This window comes from Mercenaria mercenaria, chromosome 5 (assembly GCF_021730395.1).
Source record: "Mercenaria mercenaria strain notata chromosome 5, MADL_Memer_1, whole genome shotgun sequence".
Classification (NCBI taxonomy): domain Eukaryota; kingdom Metazoa; phylum Mollusca; class Bivalvia; order Venerida; family Veneridae; genus Mercenaria; species Mercenaria mercenaria.
The window spans coordinates 65,940,111-65,958,193 of record NC_069365.1 but is presented as its reverse complement, the minus strand read 5'-3'; the positions used below and the strand labels follow the sequence as shown (position 1 = coordinate 65,958,193).

Sequence of the window (18,083 nt, the reverse complement as noted above, 5' to 3'; positions counted from 1 at the left end):
ATGATTTGCAAAGTCCCCATTCAGGTTTTACTTTAATCATATTTAGGTGTACGTCAAGGGGACAATCTCAGCCCAAATTTATTCAAAATATTTATTAATGACCTACCATCTTTGTTCGATAGTTCTGATGACCATGTTAGTCTCAATGATTTAAAATTCAGTTGTTTACTGTATGCCTGCCTGACGATTTGTTGCTGCTATCTACTAGTTCAAAGGATTTACAGAATTGTATTAAATAAGTTGTGACAATAATGGTCATATTGTAAATCTTAAGAAGACCAATATTATGACTTTTTAAAAAAGTGGAAGAGTATCCAAAGAAAAATACTATTTTAAAGGTGTTGAAGTTAATCACCTGACAAGTTATAAATATCTTGGAATTGTTTTTGGCATCTTCTTGAACTTTAAGCTTTTGTCAAAATGATCTTTATAAAAGAAATTTGAAAGATAGCTTTAAAATAAGCAAGATATTTTGTCAGTTACATCAAAATGTTGACACCATTATTCACATTTTTAAACCTATTCTTTTGCATGGTAGTGAGATATGGGGTACTGCTAATACCAATAGCTCTATTGTTAGAAAAACATATTATACCTTCTCAAAGCTTTTGGTAACATGTATTGTGATGAATTGCATACTAAATTTTTGAAAAAGTTTAATATGTTCTTGGTATACACAACAAAACATCAAAAGAAGCAGTATCTGGTGAACTTGGAAGATATCCTAATGTATATTGATGTCATATGTAAATCGGTTAAGTTTTATCAAAGACTTTTTTGTGGTAATGTAAGCAAACTGTTATCTGCTGCTTTTAATGAAAGTAAAACTTTATTCGTTGATAATAAAATGAGCTGTGTTTCCTGTATACACCATTGTTTTAAACATTTAGATATGTCTAATGTAAATCTAGTTAATAAGAACTTAGCAAATGTGGTTAAACAAAAGTTAGTAAATATGTATAAGACAAACTGGTGCTCAAGTGTTTCAAGCACTGAAGGAAAACTTAGAACATATTATTTATTCAAACAGAGATTTTGTAGAGAAGCAAACTTTAGAAAAATAAAGGATAGCTATTTTACGACTTTATTTACTAAATTTAGAATAAGTGCACGTAAGTTAAATATCGAAAGAGGAAGATATAAAAAAAATACCAGCAGATCAAAGATTTTGTAACACTTGTTCTTCTGACCCTGTAGAAGATGCAATGCATTTTTTTTTTTTTTTTTTTTTTTTTTTTTGGAAAAGACATGCTTTGATAGCAGTTGAACAATAAAACTTATAATAACCTAAGATCCTTGCATTTTATGATATTTTCTAAATATTTACATGATATATATAATAAAAGAACTCTCCTGCTAGCTAACTAGTCAGATCATGTAGCACCAACAATAAATGAAAGTAATATTGATATATAGTAGGTAGTAGTTTACTGTGGAATTTACTTCAATCTCAGTAATTGTTTCTTGTCTGTACCTTAATTTCTTTTCTCATTTTCATAAGCTTCGATTGATTGTGTCTTAAGAATACGAATGAAGCTTTATTTGCCTTAATATCCTTATTTCTATTTTTGTCAATTATGTTCTCCCTGTATGTTTTAGAATTGTGATTATACATGTCATTATAAAATTATATGACCCTTGATTGGCTTAATAAAATCATCTATCATATTCAATTCTGTTCTATCTATTCAAAATAAATGTACATCTGGTTACTTCATCTGTAATGGAAAACGACTTTTAGAATTCTTCTCCTAAGATTTTGAGGTCCGCAAAGTGATTAATGTAATTGTAAATTATAAAAAAATTGTTAAACATGAAATTAGATATGAATATGACCAGGTCATGAGAAAACCAACATAGTGGCTTTGCGACCAGCATGGATCCAGACCAGCCTGCGCATCCGCGCAGTCTGGTCAGGATCCATGCTGTTCGCTAACAGTTTCTCTAATTCCAATAGGCTTTAACAGCGAACAGCATGGATCCTGACCAGACTGCGCGGATGCACAGGCTGGTCTGGATCCATGCTGGTCGCAAAGCCACTATGTTGGTTTTCCCATGGCACGGCTCATATGTAGTTTTTCATGTTAAATAATCACCAGTGCATTACTGTGACCATCGCAAAGTTTCTGATTACGTGGATGTATAGGTCTTTTTTATTCTTTTAACACGATACTATTAAAACAACAGAATATAAAGTCTCTCTTCTTTGGTACCGTCCTAAATAATAATTTGTTGAAATATTAGGACTATGAATCTGTGTGAATGTGACTTGGCTGATTGATTGTGTCTGGCCGCCATGTTAGAACTTTAAACGTTTCCACTCAGAAGAACACTTAAGTCTGTCTTTAGGCTAGTGGGTACTTACAACAAAAACCTGTAAAAATACAGGCGTTACTCAAACTATTTTATTGAAACGCTATCACACGACATGATCAAACACTATTCACATGGTACAGCCTGGGAGAGTCGGCCAAAATTATGTTGGACAGGCTGATATCTAGCCTTCCACTGGTGTTTTGACACCACCATGTGAACATTTTAAATAAAGTCGACGTCAAATACGTAAGTGCTTTTATTGTAACGTAAAACTTTATTTCTCCAGTATGGTAGTACTGGTCAACCTTTGACGTTTTTTTTTTTTTTTTTTTTTTTTTTTTTGCTTAAAAGGACATTTAATATTTTTCTCCTCCGACGCCGACTCTATACTGAACAAAACTAACTAGACTTAGCCTACTACTGACTGTACAAATTGTTATTTGGAATTTTACATAGAATGTTATTCTTATGTTAAGCCTTTAAATTTCATTGAAAGACGTCACAATGACAACTAATATAGACGAACCTTATGATCTATAGACTATAGTAAGAATTGTCGGAGGAAAGCAGCGCTGGACTGTTCAAAAGCCTTGCCACTAAAAAAAGTTGTAATAAGGAAATGTACAAAAGGGGCAACAATTTTGAGCCATACACCTTTCTGCTCTCATGATGCTTAAAGAGATAACAGATTATACCAACAACTGCTAAGTTCAATTCAAAAGGAGGATAATTTTGTGATAAAGCAAAACACAGTTATGGGACCTGTACATGCAAGTCATATCACCACAGGGGACCAGTATGTTAAGTTTCAATCCTTTCCCACAAGTGGTCCTTAAATAATCTCTCATTCAAAGCTTACTCAAAAATTGTTAAGACAAAAACTGGTACCGTGCAAATGTAAATAAATTTATGGAACCTGCATGCGTACTTCATGTCCAATCATAACTGTGCCGTTTCAATTCCCTTTAGAAATTCATTGCCTTTAATCATTTAAGATATCATTTAGTGTACATATATTTATGATTTAATCTTCAACAAATTTCTGAATTTCCGTGTGCCTTATATTGTAGAAAGGTGGTTAAAAAGTAGGCACTTCATCTGTGACGAAAATTTTGGGGCAAGGAGGGAGATATCTGTTTTCATGAAAGTCTTTTCAAATCCAAAATATGATAAATCTTTGGAAATCGAAGAGTGTAAGCACCCTTTGAACAACCAGTGAAATGAACTGATAAAGTCATCTATAATTTCATACAAAATGATTGAACAATCTTGTTTTATATAGACGATATATGTTTTCTATTAAATAGAAGTGAAATGGAAGTTCTTTTATAAATGTTTTGTGCGTGTATGAAGAGAAGTCACCTATTATGTTTTTTCTGATCTTATTAATACCGGTTATTGGTACAAGGTGTATTTGGTTAACATCATTCGCTGTGAGATGTGTAAATCTATTTCATTTTTAATTGCATGCCAAGGTTCAAGTTTGTTTTACGGTGATCAATTCTTCGTCTTCTTATCTGAAATACGGAAATCAGGAATAATCTATTTTCTTATTGAAGCTGAACAATACTGGTGACGGATGTCTTATTTAATACAATCTGAGTTTTGTGATAAGATGGAATGGTACCATTAGGAACATGTTAGAATAGGTAACAAACTTCTGCTGATCTTTTATATGTTGGCTGCAAAATCAATGGAAAAGGGCATCAAGGGCTTGCAGACGACAGCATCACCAAAAGCCCAAGGAAATAGAACCGGAAGTAAGCATGAGTCACCAGCAAAATGTGAACATGTATTTCCAATACAAGAACATTATATAAGGAGTGCTCATGTCTATAACTGTTTCCCTAAAGGACAACCTATAAGAAAGCCAATTGCAAGTAGCAGGAGAAGCAGAAGTTCAGTTGAAAACTTCCACAATGCTCTTGTTCTGATTAATCAAAGACTTCCTCTCTATACGGAAAGAACGATGCATCTCTACATGCCACGCCTGACATTGAACCACACAGCAGCTACGTCTATAAATACCAGGAGCACTAACTGCTCGTTTGTAACAAATAATAAATTAAACATGAAGAAGAAAGGGCTCAATATCAATCATCTATATTCCTTTAAACAGAGCAAAAGGGGAATAAATGACTCGAAAATGCTTCCTGAAAAACTAAACGCTCCTGTGTCAAAGTCTGCTTCACCGATTGTCAAAACAAATGACTTTTCTATAAACTCGGACACATTGTCGACCCCACGTGGAATTTCGAGTATTTCGCACTTCGATAGTTCAAGGCAATCTGTTACCGGAAGTCCAATGTATGTTAGGCTAATGAGAGAATTGGAACGCGAGGCCAAAATACCAGGTCATATTCGAGCAGACGGCAGCACCAGTAAGAATCTGGGCAAAGTTCTCACAAGAACACATATAGAAAGCCTTTTAATGCAGGAAAAACCTGTAATTCCACCAGCTTTCTATATGAAACCGCAGTGGTAAAGATTAATGGAGAATAGAAAAACGTTACGAATTTTGGCCTGGAAAATGTTTATGTTAAGCTCATTTCAAACGAAACATGACTGCTTACTTGTACCGTTTGATTGAAGTCTTCCTTTTTATATTGAGAACAAATATGCTGATTTTTCTTATCTCCGGCACATCAGTGAAGACGTTTATATGAAAGGCTATTAAGAACATTGAGAGGTACAACCTATGTCAGCTTAGCAAACAAACACAATAGTTCTTTACTAAAGGACAACAACAACAACAACAAATAGTTTTATTTTTCCAGTCAGGTTTCAGAATTGGTAACAACATTATATTAGGCAAAGAAGATTTAATAGAATGTGTGTTTCTTTTTCTGTATAAAAGAATTATTTTTCATGGGACAGATAAAAATATTTAAATAAGAATGTCGGTAATTAAACTCGTAATACAGTAAGTAGGTCAAGTATTTTATGGCGTACTTGTGTTATACTATATAGATATGTAATATATTTAAATAAATTCAAACAAAAACAACTGTTATAGACTGTATGCACAAAGAACACTTCATTTTGTTGTTGATTAGTACCACTTTAATGATAAAACTGTATTAAACTCTGTTTTGATTGCTTTTTCATCAATTAAAATTGATAACTATTACTTCCTTCCATATGCAAGCATCTTTTGTGCAGTTTTTGACAGCAAAAAAAAACAACAACAGTAAGACATTATATAACATGTCCAGTTGACTGCATGAAAGGAAATCAAAGACGTGAGTTTGATTAGTATATAATGTTTTGTTTAATCACAGACTATCTCGTAGTTTGAACCTATAAAAAGTACTGTCAGTTTCTGATCCGCTGTGAAAAATATATCAAATATTCTTAGTTTGTAAATAAACTGTATTAACAATTGTTGAGTAACACTTTCAATTTCTATTCCAATGTAAAATTTTAATTTAGGTTATACATATACCAATGTTAACACATTGAATTTTAAACTTCTATTCATTGTGTGCTGAAATGGATTGTTATCCTTCGTAAAAAATCAAACAGATCCCGAACTTCGTATGCATATGAATCTGAAAACATTTAAATCTGACGAAAACATGTATGTATTATTTTATAATGTCTGCATTTTTTATTCATTTCAGTTTCACAGTTAATTTTTTCATGGTCTACGTAAAAATATTTCAAATGAATTCATTTTTCACCGCATGAAATTCTTATCAGCCTGTCATTTGAATTTCAAGTATTCGATCTTCTTTGTATATTTGTGATATATGACATCAATATAATAGACTCGAGTCGCAGATAACTGGAGAAGGTAAATACAAGCGAAATCCATTTCAACAGTTGAATACTAAATTTGTGTAATTTCACAAAGCTTGATTGTACATTTAAAAGGGTATTAGAATAGTTGTGAATTGACATCAACAAAAAATAAATATCGATATTATCCTATACCACGAGACAATCAGAAGTAAACATAGCTATACAACGTGTTTTATATTTCATCAGTTTACAATGTTTGACAATTTATACGAGTGTAAAATCGAGCATTAAGACGAACAAATACAATATACGGAAATAAAAAACTTTCTGTGGTTATGCTACTTCCAATGTCAAGTAAAAGTATGTCCAGGGACAAGTGACTATATCCATTCGGAAAACAGATGAAAAATCTAAATTATTTCGTTCGATCTTCATTACATTAATAATGTTTTTTGTTGGTTTTTTTTCCTTTCTTTCTTTCTTTCTATTTTTTTTTGTTTCTCTAAGCACATGCAACATCATGGAAAACCTTACAGGAGTATTAAAGCTGTCTGGTTTATTCACAAAGTGATAGTAAATGAATATACAATATATCCTGAGCTTTTATTCATATACGACATCAGAAGTCCTATTCATAAAACAGCTTAATGACTTTAGTAGGGTCAATTGTTTGCTTAAAGTTAAGTCACCTAGCACCCTGTCTTATCTTTTTAGCTAAGAATTACTTAATTTGTTTTATGAATATTAAATATACTTAAGTAAAATAAATGTCTTACCTAAGAAATACTTAAGTACATAATCAATTTCTTATACTTAAGATGCTTTATGAATACTGGCCATGATCATTACCTTCTGATATATGTATAGTTACACATATATCATTTCAATGAATATCAGTGCGAAACACCAACATTAGATAGATTCGTGTTTAAAACACCACCATTAGATTCATTTGGATGACAGGCTCCTCTTGTGCCAGCAGTGATCTCATGTGAGTTCTTGCCCATACGTTGCCAATGCGGTTACTACTTAAATAATCAGCTCTCACAAGCCCAGATACTTTCTTCTTTTTCACACATCTTCCTTAACTTGGGTCATTTGGTCTTCAAACGCTCTCGGAATCGCTTTTGTTGAATAGTCCCGGTAAATTTAAGTCACTATTAGATAGTTGTGTTAATTTAGCTTTTTGTAGCCTTAGAGTTTCTCTTAACATGAGTCATTGTCTCATTTAACCCGTTATTGCGTTTTAAGGAATACATGCGATTAAGTAGCAGTTGTCCAGTGATATTAACATGATATCATAACTCTGGTCTGAGGTATAATTAATTATGACAATTCATACACAAGGAATGTTTTCACTAGGATAAAAGCAAAAGGGTGATATTTTAAGGTGACGGAATAGCCGTGAACAAAATTGTTCCAGTTAATAAGCTCGGTCAAAAAGAATTACAAATTGGCCGCGATTCATACAAGATACAATTATATTAAAAATAAAGACCTGTCAAACACGAAAGAGGCATTTTAAGTATATACAAGAGGCTGCTAAGAAATGATTAATATCGTTCGGCGCCAAATGGTACGTGTAGCCGTTGTCAGTTTTAACATTCGACCTTAACTCTGATACTCATATGATTTATAATTAATTATCATGACATGCTACACGAAAGGAAAATTTTCACAAGATTGAAAGCAAAAATATTATATTTTTGGGTGCCCAGATATCCCTGCACAATACTAAAACTGTTCAAATTTATCAACTCGATGCATATTTGCAGCGATTCTAGATAACATTCTATAAAAAGCAAAGAAATGCCGAAAAAAAAAAAGACATTTTCAGTATATTTAACCAAATGTCTACCTGGCCACTTTTAAGTTTTAAACATTTATTCAAGTCAGATGATGCATTTTTCTATATGTAGATCTATATAAAATTTAAATTTAGTGATTTTGTTTTTTATTGAGACTGATTTTTTATTATTTGCAGTTTAAAATAATATTTTTGAATGATTTGTAGCAAATTACCTGAAAACTACAAATAGACCGTAATGTTCATCACCTGGCTGTGTATGATGTTCCATGTTTCCATTTTAATAGAAAGGATGTCAGTTAGTTAGTCAAAACCAAATTCACCGTAACCCTTTTATCAAGCAGTTGCTCATTTTTGATATGCCTTCTGACAGGTCAAAATATCCACCATAGATAGATCAGGATGGCATCGAGGGTTGTAGCTTGTAGTGGCCACTATGTAACAAGGTATTTAACAAAGTAATTACAGGCAAGGGTAACACAGAGTCCTTGTACTATTTGTTTATAGGGAATCGATCATCGATCCCTCTACGGTAACATGCGATATACCGAATGAGATATATACTATCGAATTAAAAAATGTGTACTTCTGGCCAGTGCACAGAGCGTCTGACTTCGGATTTTTTGGAGGAATACGCTTTTTCCTTGTGCTTAATAAGCGCCCACATAACTTGTCCGAACCGCGACAGTATCTCCTGTATCTATATAATACTATGGGAAATGCAACGAAACTTTTTGTGAAACCATGCCATGAATATACTACCACTTTAGATTTCATACAGTTTGCCGGGTTTTAGTGATGAATATAGCCAGTCCATCCCTCTGATCCATGACATTCCGTGCAAAGCATGGTTGCAAATTCATTCCGTGCAAAGCATGGTTGTAAATTATCTAAATACATGTACACTGCTGACTAGCGTACAAATTAAACCACCTATCAGTCAAATCGAATCTGCAATATTTACTATTTGTTTTGTCCTCGTTGCTTCTGAGGGATCTATTTTTCAGATTTGTTTAGGGCCTTATATATTATGTTGTTATTAGTGATTAAGTATATATCTATTTCAAGAATTAAAAAAAAAAAACATTTGATAATTTTAGGATTTTATTTAATGATAACATCCTTACATCCTTTAAAGATGTTTCAGCAAATAACTTTTTATTTACATTACAGTATGTTCTTTGATTTTAATGCCCCGAAGGTGGCCATATTAAAATCGCGTTGTCCGTCCGTCGACCGTAACTTTGTAAATTCTTGTCCGGGCTGTAATTCTGTCATCCATGAAGGAATTTTGAAATAGTTTGGCATAAATATATTAACCTTAATGAGACGACGTTTCATGTGTAACACTCGGACCCCTTTCTACAAGGTCAAGGTCACACTTAGAAGTCAAACGTCTGTTTTGTGTCCGGATCGTAACTTTGCCATTCATCAAGAGGTTTTAAAAGTACTTAGCATAAATGTTTATCAAAATGAGAATCCTAGCTCCAAGGTCAAGGTCAGACTTCGTGTTCAAATGTTAACAGGGTTATTTTTGTGTCGATCCATATTTCTGCTATCCATGGAGGGATTTTGAAATATCTTGGCATAAATGGTAACTATAATCAGACAATGTGTCACGCGCAAGACCCAGATCCCTTGCTCCAAGGTCAAGGTCATATTTAGAAGTCATATCATAATAGATCTTTACGTGTCCGATATATAACTCTGTTATCCATGAGGGGATTTTGAAACAACTTGGCATAAATGTTTACCATAAGGAGGCAATGTGTTACGCGCAAGACCCAGACCCCTAGCTCCAAGATCAAGTTTACACTTAGAAGTCAAGTGAAAAGTTAAAAGGGTCTGTTTCATATCCGGTTCGTAACTCTGTCATTAATCATGTTACAATCTAAATATTTCTAAATTTTGTACCAATTGCAAATTAGTTCAGTGGTAAAGCATACAGTCCATGTTAAACAGACCTTTTGCCGTGTGGGTTCGAAACTCACCATCGACATTATTTTTTTTTCTCGTAAACATTTAGATTCCTTCATGAACTATATGACAACACAACAGAGAAGTATCATAAGCCGATATGGCAGATCAGAAAACTTTACCATTATATCAAAGATGATATTGACTAAATTCATGCATTAAAGCCATGCAAATAATAAACATACTGTTGTTTTATATAAAGGCATGCATACAAATACAAACCATCAAAGAAAGAAACAAAAATACGGGAATAAAAATCACACACACACACACACGCACACACACACAACATGAAAAAAAACTCACGTAGATCCGACCCCACAAAATGATTACGCGCAAGACCCAGACCCCTAGCTCCAAGATCAAAGTTTACACTTAGAAGTCAAGTGAAAGGTTAAAAGGGTCTGTTTCATATCCGGTTTGTAACTCTGTCATTAATCAAGAAATTCCGAAATTAATTAGCAGAAATATTCCCCGATAACGAGAAAACGTGTCGTGCATAACAACCAGACCACTAGCTCCATGGTCGATGTCACATTTATAGGTCACAATAGCCTAAATAATTTTCCCTATATATTCTATATAAAACTGACCTTTTTCAAAGAGCTACCAAACATAGCTAGACCCATTTCAGAGAACAAATCCTTACCTCATTTTAAAGAGTTATGATAAAACTGATATAAAATGAAGAGAAAAGTAGGAGTCATGTATCTTCTAAGAGATATTTCTCTGGTCACATTTGCTTACTGTAAACTGACATCAAAATCACACTGCTGTGACCTGGAAGTACTACTCATACTAACATTGAGCTTGACTTCACCAAATACAACCTGCTCTCCCATTTTTCCAACCAAAATGTCAAAAATACATCCACAATGAAATTTAAGCAGAAACTAGACTCAATTTAGACCTCTGTTGCCATGCCAAGTGAAAAATTAGTGTTCAAATACCTGGCAGCCATTACGCGACTAGACCAGATGGCTCCCACGCTGGTTCCTTTAGTTTAGTTAGGCCTTTAGAGGTTAATGGTTTACATGGTGTGTTTCTTGTCAGTTCCATACCTATTCCGTCGATGAAGACATTTTAAAATTACATGGCATAAACGTTCCCTATATTGAAATGACGTGTCAGACGCAAGTCCAAAATCTCTAGTTTCAAAGTCAAAGTCAAACTTAGATTAAAAAGTTAACATTTATGTTTCTTGTCCAGTCAATAACTCTGCCATCATCAAACATTACTTATCACAATTTTTCCCTATGATGAGTTAGTGCGTCATGCTCAAAACCCAGACCCTAGCTCTAAGGTCAAGGTTATCTTCGGAGAAATTTTTCTCTTGTCGAAAAATTAGTCATACCTTAACTATTCTGGCATATTTTGCGCATCGAACTGTAGCATTCTTGGACAAACCTCGGGGGCGTTTGTCACTAATAGTGCCATCTCTTGTTTGAGCTTCAATTCTAACTTTGAGAGTTATATATATTTGTACTTATCCCTTTAAAATGTCAAGGTCAGTAGTGGCTACTGTCAAGTTACCTTAAAGAGACACCACTAACTAACTGTAACCTTTTGTATTTCCATAATGCTGTCTGACTAAAGTACATCTCCTATTACGCTATACTTAGGATCTGAAGACGTGCTATTGATAGCCTCGTTCTGACGACCATTCCGTTAGCCAGGCAGAAGGCTTACTTACAACATTTTGTAAGAATAAAAAATCTATATTTAGACTGGGTTTTTGATAGTTACATTTTTTATGACGGAAAGTGTCAGATAGCTGGTTAGCTCTATCGGTAAAGCGTTAGCGCTGTCGGTAGAGCACTTGCTCTGTAAGCGACTTGGTCCCGGATTCGAGTCCCTGACAACCTACACATTTTTCTTAATCTTTGACATTCGAACAAGTCGTCTGATTGGTTAAAATAAACAAATAGATTTGCGAAAATAAAAATAGCAATTCTGGAAATCAAAAATATACAGAAGACCATTAAGAATGGGTCCTTCTCGGATCTTTGTTTAGAAGATCAAGTACTTCAGTCAGATTGTTCCATAATTGTAATGATACATTTTGTATGAAGAAATGAGAAATAACAAGTGTCTAATTACAGTTTGAAAGTAACAGATATAAGGCTAAGACAATGTATTACTAAATATATTATTCAATTAATGTAGTAGTATGCACGGTACTTCATGTATTAAGGTGAGTTTAGATCACACTTTGTTTCTATATACAGTGTAAGATAGTTATTATTCTATTTTTTTTATAAAACTATACCGAGAAGAGAATGACTAAGTTTGCAGATGAAGTTATGAAAACCGGACTGAGCTTGTCCACCTGTCATCTTGTAGAATAGTTGTATGATACCAGTATTACCAGAATTATTTGCACAAAGTTCATGTGGGAGGAAAAAGTAGACCACTAGGTATTGGTGGGTCTTTAACTCTTCTAATTTGTTAAATACCGATGGATAAAAATAAATGCTATAGCCTATAATTAACGGTCAATGCGAATACGTTAATGTTACACACCGATAGCCACACGAAAACTACATGCAGATATAGACTTGCCACAGTTCTCTACTGCGAAAATCTTAAGTGGTAATTTTGAGTGGGAATTCACGGCATGTGTATACTAATTTCAGCCAGTTAAAAGTATCATGCTTGATGGAGTTAAGTACCCTTGCCTAAAACTGGACATTGTGATGGTACACAATTGTTGAAAGTTTCAAAGCCATATGTCAAAAGGTTTTGTCAAAATGTGGACTGGTACGAAAAACTTAACCAAGGTTTGACGCCGACGCCGACACCGACGCCGACGCCAACGCCATAGTGAGTAGGATAGCTCTACTTGTTCTTCGAATAGTCGAGCTAAAATTGAAATATTCATCACACTAGCTTCTGTTTGTGTTGATATTCTAGTTCAATAGTAAGTTATAAATAAAATGGAAGAATAGCACGCAAACAAGTAAAGTAAAACTCTAACATGGCTCGAGTTCCAGCTCTCTATATTCTGCGATAAACAACGGTTGACGCGCGGACCGGTAAGAGAACAATATGACAAATAGTTCAATGACCATGTAAGAATGAAAACAATCAAGGCCTTCCTTTGGTTTATCGTCTAACTTACCACGGTTCATCGTCCAGATGATTGGATATTAAACCACTCGGGCTAACGCCATCGTGGTTCAATTCCTGCTCATCTGAACTTTGACCCGAGATAAATAAGACGACAAACCACTCGAAGGTCTTGATAATTTGTTAAGCAAACAATGTTTGACTAGGACTCTTTGCGAGAGACAATGAAATATACTCTCTAGTACCGGTAAATACATGTATACAGAAACACTGCAGCTAAAGGACCGCAGTAATAACAACACAACTAGTAAGGTTGGTGAGAAAAAATGAAGTTCTGCCTACAGAGATGTAGTAGAAGAATAAAGAAATCAGACTTCGGTTTTAAAGGATAAGTATTTGATGTTTGTTTTAGATAAAAAATCATTTACGAAAATGGTTCTCGAACATCAACGTTGTATTGCGATCGGTACCCCCTAACGTTGCATTTTAAAAAGTGCATTTCAACGGCATAAGGAATACCTCCGTCAAAAAATATTTCAGTAGCAACAGTACTCTTGTATACAGAGTGTATAGGTACCAGAGGATGGCTGAATTACGTCGATATTGATATAATGCGATGATAAAATATGTTCAGTTTTACATGTCTGTTCGTCATTTGAACATCACACACCAAAGTTTGTTGCGTTTTACTACGAAACAATTCGTTTTCTAGCGATATAGAATATTTCGGCGTATGGGCATATAGTGTGGATATTCCGTAAGACTAGTCATTTAAATGGAATGTGCATACAACTGAAAATAGAAGGAAGAAAATATGAACATTATTGTCAAATTTCGCCATGTTTTCTTGAGCCTTGGCGGTTAAATACGCTCGGTCTGACGTAACAACGCGAAGGCTGTCGTTTTTCCTAACCAGTGTGAAGTATGGCTGGTATTAGACATATAGTGGTATACTACAGGGTCAGGATAGTTTAGGCTCCACATCACTAAATTAACATCTGATCGTATCGCGGATTGACTGTATTAATTCTTATTTATATTTCATGCCAGTGAGAACAAATTCTACGAATGCTAAGAATGACTTTAGAATAGTGTTTACTTTATTATCTTGTGAAATTAAGTCATATATAATTTCCTTATTACAGATTTGGTTTGAATTACTCACTCTCGGCAACAACACTGTCACCAAACGAAATCCTACACTTCATTTTAGAAGGAAAATCCTCCCGGACTCCTTTCCTGAGGTTAAAGCAGCCGCCTATGTTACTAGCTGGATGTGTAACCAAGATGATACAAGACCTCGGCTGGGCTTCCTTGCAACACCGCAACTACATAGCCAGAATCACTATGCTATCTAAAATCAGCAATAGGCCTACAATAGTCGAAGTGCCAGAGCAGAAAAACCCCATTGTCTAATGAGGTACCAGAGGCGCCAATGTTTTTTTCCCCAATTCCTGTTTCCATCAACATTTTTAAGTACTTGTTCTTTTCACGCGCCATCTGGAACTGGAATTTGGCCGGCCACAGCCACCAACTGCCACATCCTCGAGAGCTTCGAGACAGATGGCACGGTGATCATCCAGCAGTAGTGTACGTAGAACGGCATATAAACAGTTTTACTATAAATAACTAGCTGTTTTATCGGGCAAGAAGTTTTTATCACAGGGTACCAGACATTTCGGTAGGAGTTCTACCGTTAATTTGGAAAAGAAGAAGATGATGATAATGATGATGAAAAAGATGAAGAAGAAAAAACAAAATGAACAGAAAATGATAATGTCATGAAATGCTAAGTTTTCATTTTCTCCTCTCTGGAACATTATTTTCCTCTAACTTCATTGCATTAACAACACGGAAACCTCATGAAATTATTGCTCATTTGTACTTCGGTCATACACCACCAGTAGAATTGAGTCTTTACAGTTTGTTCGTTTGACTAAAAGGCATCTAACATGATTCCTACTTTTATTTTATTTTATTTAGCGCTAACAATATTCTTTAAGTTGTAGATTAATGGATCTGGTGTACTGCAGCCATCGGAGGCCAGCTATTTAGTGTGTTGATGCCTGATCATCCCTTTTAATTGTAAATCTCACGCCGGGAAAAAAAACTTCACCGTCTAAACTGTCAACAAAGTCCATCAAAAATGAAAATAAAGATTTTTTTTCGAACTATTGAAGTATTTTAGCTGATGTCTAGTGTTTTGGATGTAAATGTGTAAAATCATATGAAAAGAAATGGTAGATAAGAGCTTTTCGGCATTACCTCGGTTCATAAGCGAAGGCATCCTTGGAAATTTAGTTGGAAGTTCCCCACCCACAACCAACAAATCGGTTGGTCCTGATGGAATATCTAGAGGATTCGAATTGTTTGTTCAGTCAGTGCGCAAAGCAAGAAATAAATACGTTAGTCACCAGCATTTTTTTCAATGATTTTTGCTTACAAATGTTTAAGTCTACTGGCTAGCGTCCTACAACCAGACTCTTTTGGAATATTTTTCACGATTAACTCAGGAAATAGATATATTAAGTGGTTGAAATTTCACGTGAACAAAGCTAGGTTCTCCTCCAATCTAAAGAGCTAACTTGTTTATTTCTAAAATTAGGTCGAGTACTTTTTCGAGGCCCCAACGAAGAGCCACCAAATCACGTTGTTTTAAGGTTTAACAGTACCATGTTTCTGGACAGCGAGGTGTCACTTTATTGAGTTTACGTTCAACATTGAATTAAACTTTTTTTTCAACCAAGTGAAAGTAGTCGTACATTCAGTCAAAATGACTCATAGAACTCTCTCTTGAATTGATAATTTGATCGTATCTCACCCGAATAAATCTTTTAAAATTTCACTGTTCGAAGTGGATATTTTGATATGAAAACGTGCCAGGGATCATCCTAGGTCAAAATTTTAGGGAGAAGTGACTTCTCCCTCCACAGAATTTAGGGAGAAGTTGAGGAATTTAAGGAGAAGAATAGCATAGCATTCAGTTTCCTGCCTATATATATCCACTTTCTATGGGTCTAGCTGTAACTTATAAACAGTAATTATTTAAGGAAATTGATTCTTGCATTATCATTTTCATGAATTTCTAAATAAAGTATACACATAGCTATGAAAAAGTCGCCTTTAAATTTTTATCCGAAATTTACATGTCCGAAACTCGTAAATTTAACAGGTGCACGATTAAAACGCCGTGAAAATTTTCATTCATGTTTCGATTCTCGTGCTTTTATAATGCCTGATTTTTGCATCAACTTGTTCAGATTTATACATTTAATTACTTTATTTATTGATTTTTTCGAAAATGATACCAAACTCGTAGATAATGGCGATCTTTTTACAATATTTTGTAAGGCAGATAAAATTCTGACGTCCGCGATCATTTCTTATCCACAGTACCCGAGCAATTCATTTACAGAAATTGACCGTAATCATGGTAATTGAAATAATTTTTGAAGTAATCTTTAAGGTTTCGATGGAGGCCTTGAGAAACAAAAATCAAACAATACCAAATCATAGAAAGAAAGAGTTGTTTGACATGAAAATTGAACAGCATGTAAAACATGTATATTACTTTACGAAACAAATGTCAGTATACTGATATAAACATTGAATTCCGGAAAAGGGCTGCCTAAAGGGGCTCCACTTCCGGACAGTTAAACGCCTTTAAAAACTCACCATTTTCAAAGAACAGTTACACATGTTCGTTTTGATGCATTTGCAATAGCGTGCGAGTGGTGAAATTTCGCATAACATGGTGGAACACAGTTTTCAGCAATTGTTCATCTTTATTTCTTTACAAATGGCATTCATTTTCAAAGGGAGACAACTGTTCCCGATTATTTTAAGTACAAATGGCATTCATTTTCAAAGGGAAACAACTTTTTCCGATTATTTTAATTAATCTTTGAGAAAAAGTTGTCTCCCTTTGAAAATGAATGCCATTTGTAAAGAAAAAAAGATAAACAATTGCTGAAAACTATGTTCCACCTTGTTACGTGAAATTTCACCACTCGCACGCTATTGCAAATGCATCAAAACAAACATGTGTAACAGTTCTTTGAAAATGGTGAGTTTTTAAAGGCGTTTAACTGTCCGGAAGTGGGGCCCCTTTAGGCAGCCCTTTTCCGGAATTCAATGTTTATATCGGTATATTGACACTTGTTTCGTAAAGTAATATACATGTTTTACATGCTGTTCAATTTTCATGTCAAACAACTCTTTCTTTCTATGATTTGGTGTTGTTTGATTTTTGTTTCTCAAGGCCTCCATCGAAACCTTAATAAAATGAAAGAATAATATACAATTGTTGCATAAGATCATGCTGTCGTTAAGTTAATCGGCTTTTTACATGCCGATTGAAAATTTTCAAAATGGCGGCGGCTTACAATATTATTGATTGACACTGTGGGATATTAACGCTACGATTGGCTGAAGTTTGACAGGCGAGTAGGCGGGGCTGACTGGATTTATTGATAAATTAATCTAGAATTATTATGCATCAAGTTTTACAACTTTAAGTAAACAGATAATAACTCGCTGAAAAATTTAAGAGTGTATTAAAATCATGCACTAAATTATCAATATATAGTAGGGGTGGGCGATATACCACGGTAGACCGGTTATTGCGATGTTTTTTCCAATGATACGATATTGCGATATGATTTTCGAATACCGGTTATTTTATAACATTAAGGAGGTAGGTTACCTTAATTTTTGTAAGTGCGCATGTCCAACCGGAAGCTAACGTGACGATTTACGACGACGTTTACGACAAACAAAATGTGTTTGTATATCCATTCTTCTGGAAATAAATCTTGAACCTGCCTCCGATCTTATGTTTAATGGTTTAATAATGCAGAAATAATGAATGAATTGCCACAGAAACGCTTCAAAACATTGTTGCCTTAAAATGACGTCATGACGTTACGTGTCAGTTACCGCGCAAAATTAATAGCTTTTATTTTGAAAGTACGTTATTCTGTGCTTTTTCTTTATTTGAACTGTTTTTAAACAGCCATTATTTGCTGAAATACTTTTTTTTAGTCTTTTGCTCTGAAAAATGATCAATATTTTGATTCTTTTATGCAATTATATTGAAATGTTTTGCGGAATGTAAGAAAATGGATGATGGTAACTGATGTGATTGGGAATATAGTTGGCTGAAAAGTAA

At 34.3% G+C, this 18,083-nt stretch overlaps 1 protein-coding gene across 2 annotated transcripts in view; it reads left to right on the top strand.

Moving 5' to 3' along the window:
- The window catches only part of LOC123557463 (AP-4 complex subunit epsilon-1-like), a 204,765-nt gene that overhangs the window by 148,499 nt on the left and 38,183 nt on the right, over nt 1-18,083 (top strand). The window contains exon 1 of one of the 2 annotated variants that reach the window (XM_045348927.2): nt 15,003-15,318. The exons of the other annotated variant lie outside the window; for it this stretch is intronic. Coding sequence (XP_045204862.2) covers nt 15,151-15,318 — 168 coding nt within the window. The 5' untranslated portion in view covers nt 15,003-15,150. Of the gene's footprint in view, nt 1-15,002; nt 15,319-18,083 lie in introns of those variants that run through there. 2 annotated transcript variants of the gene reach the window in all.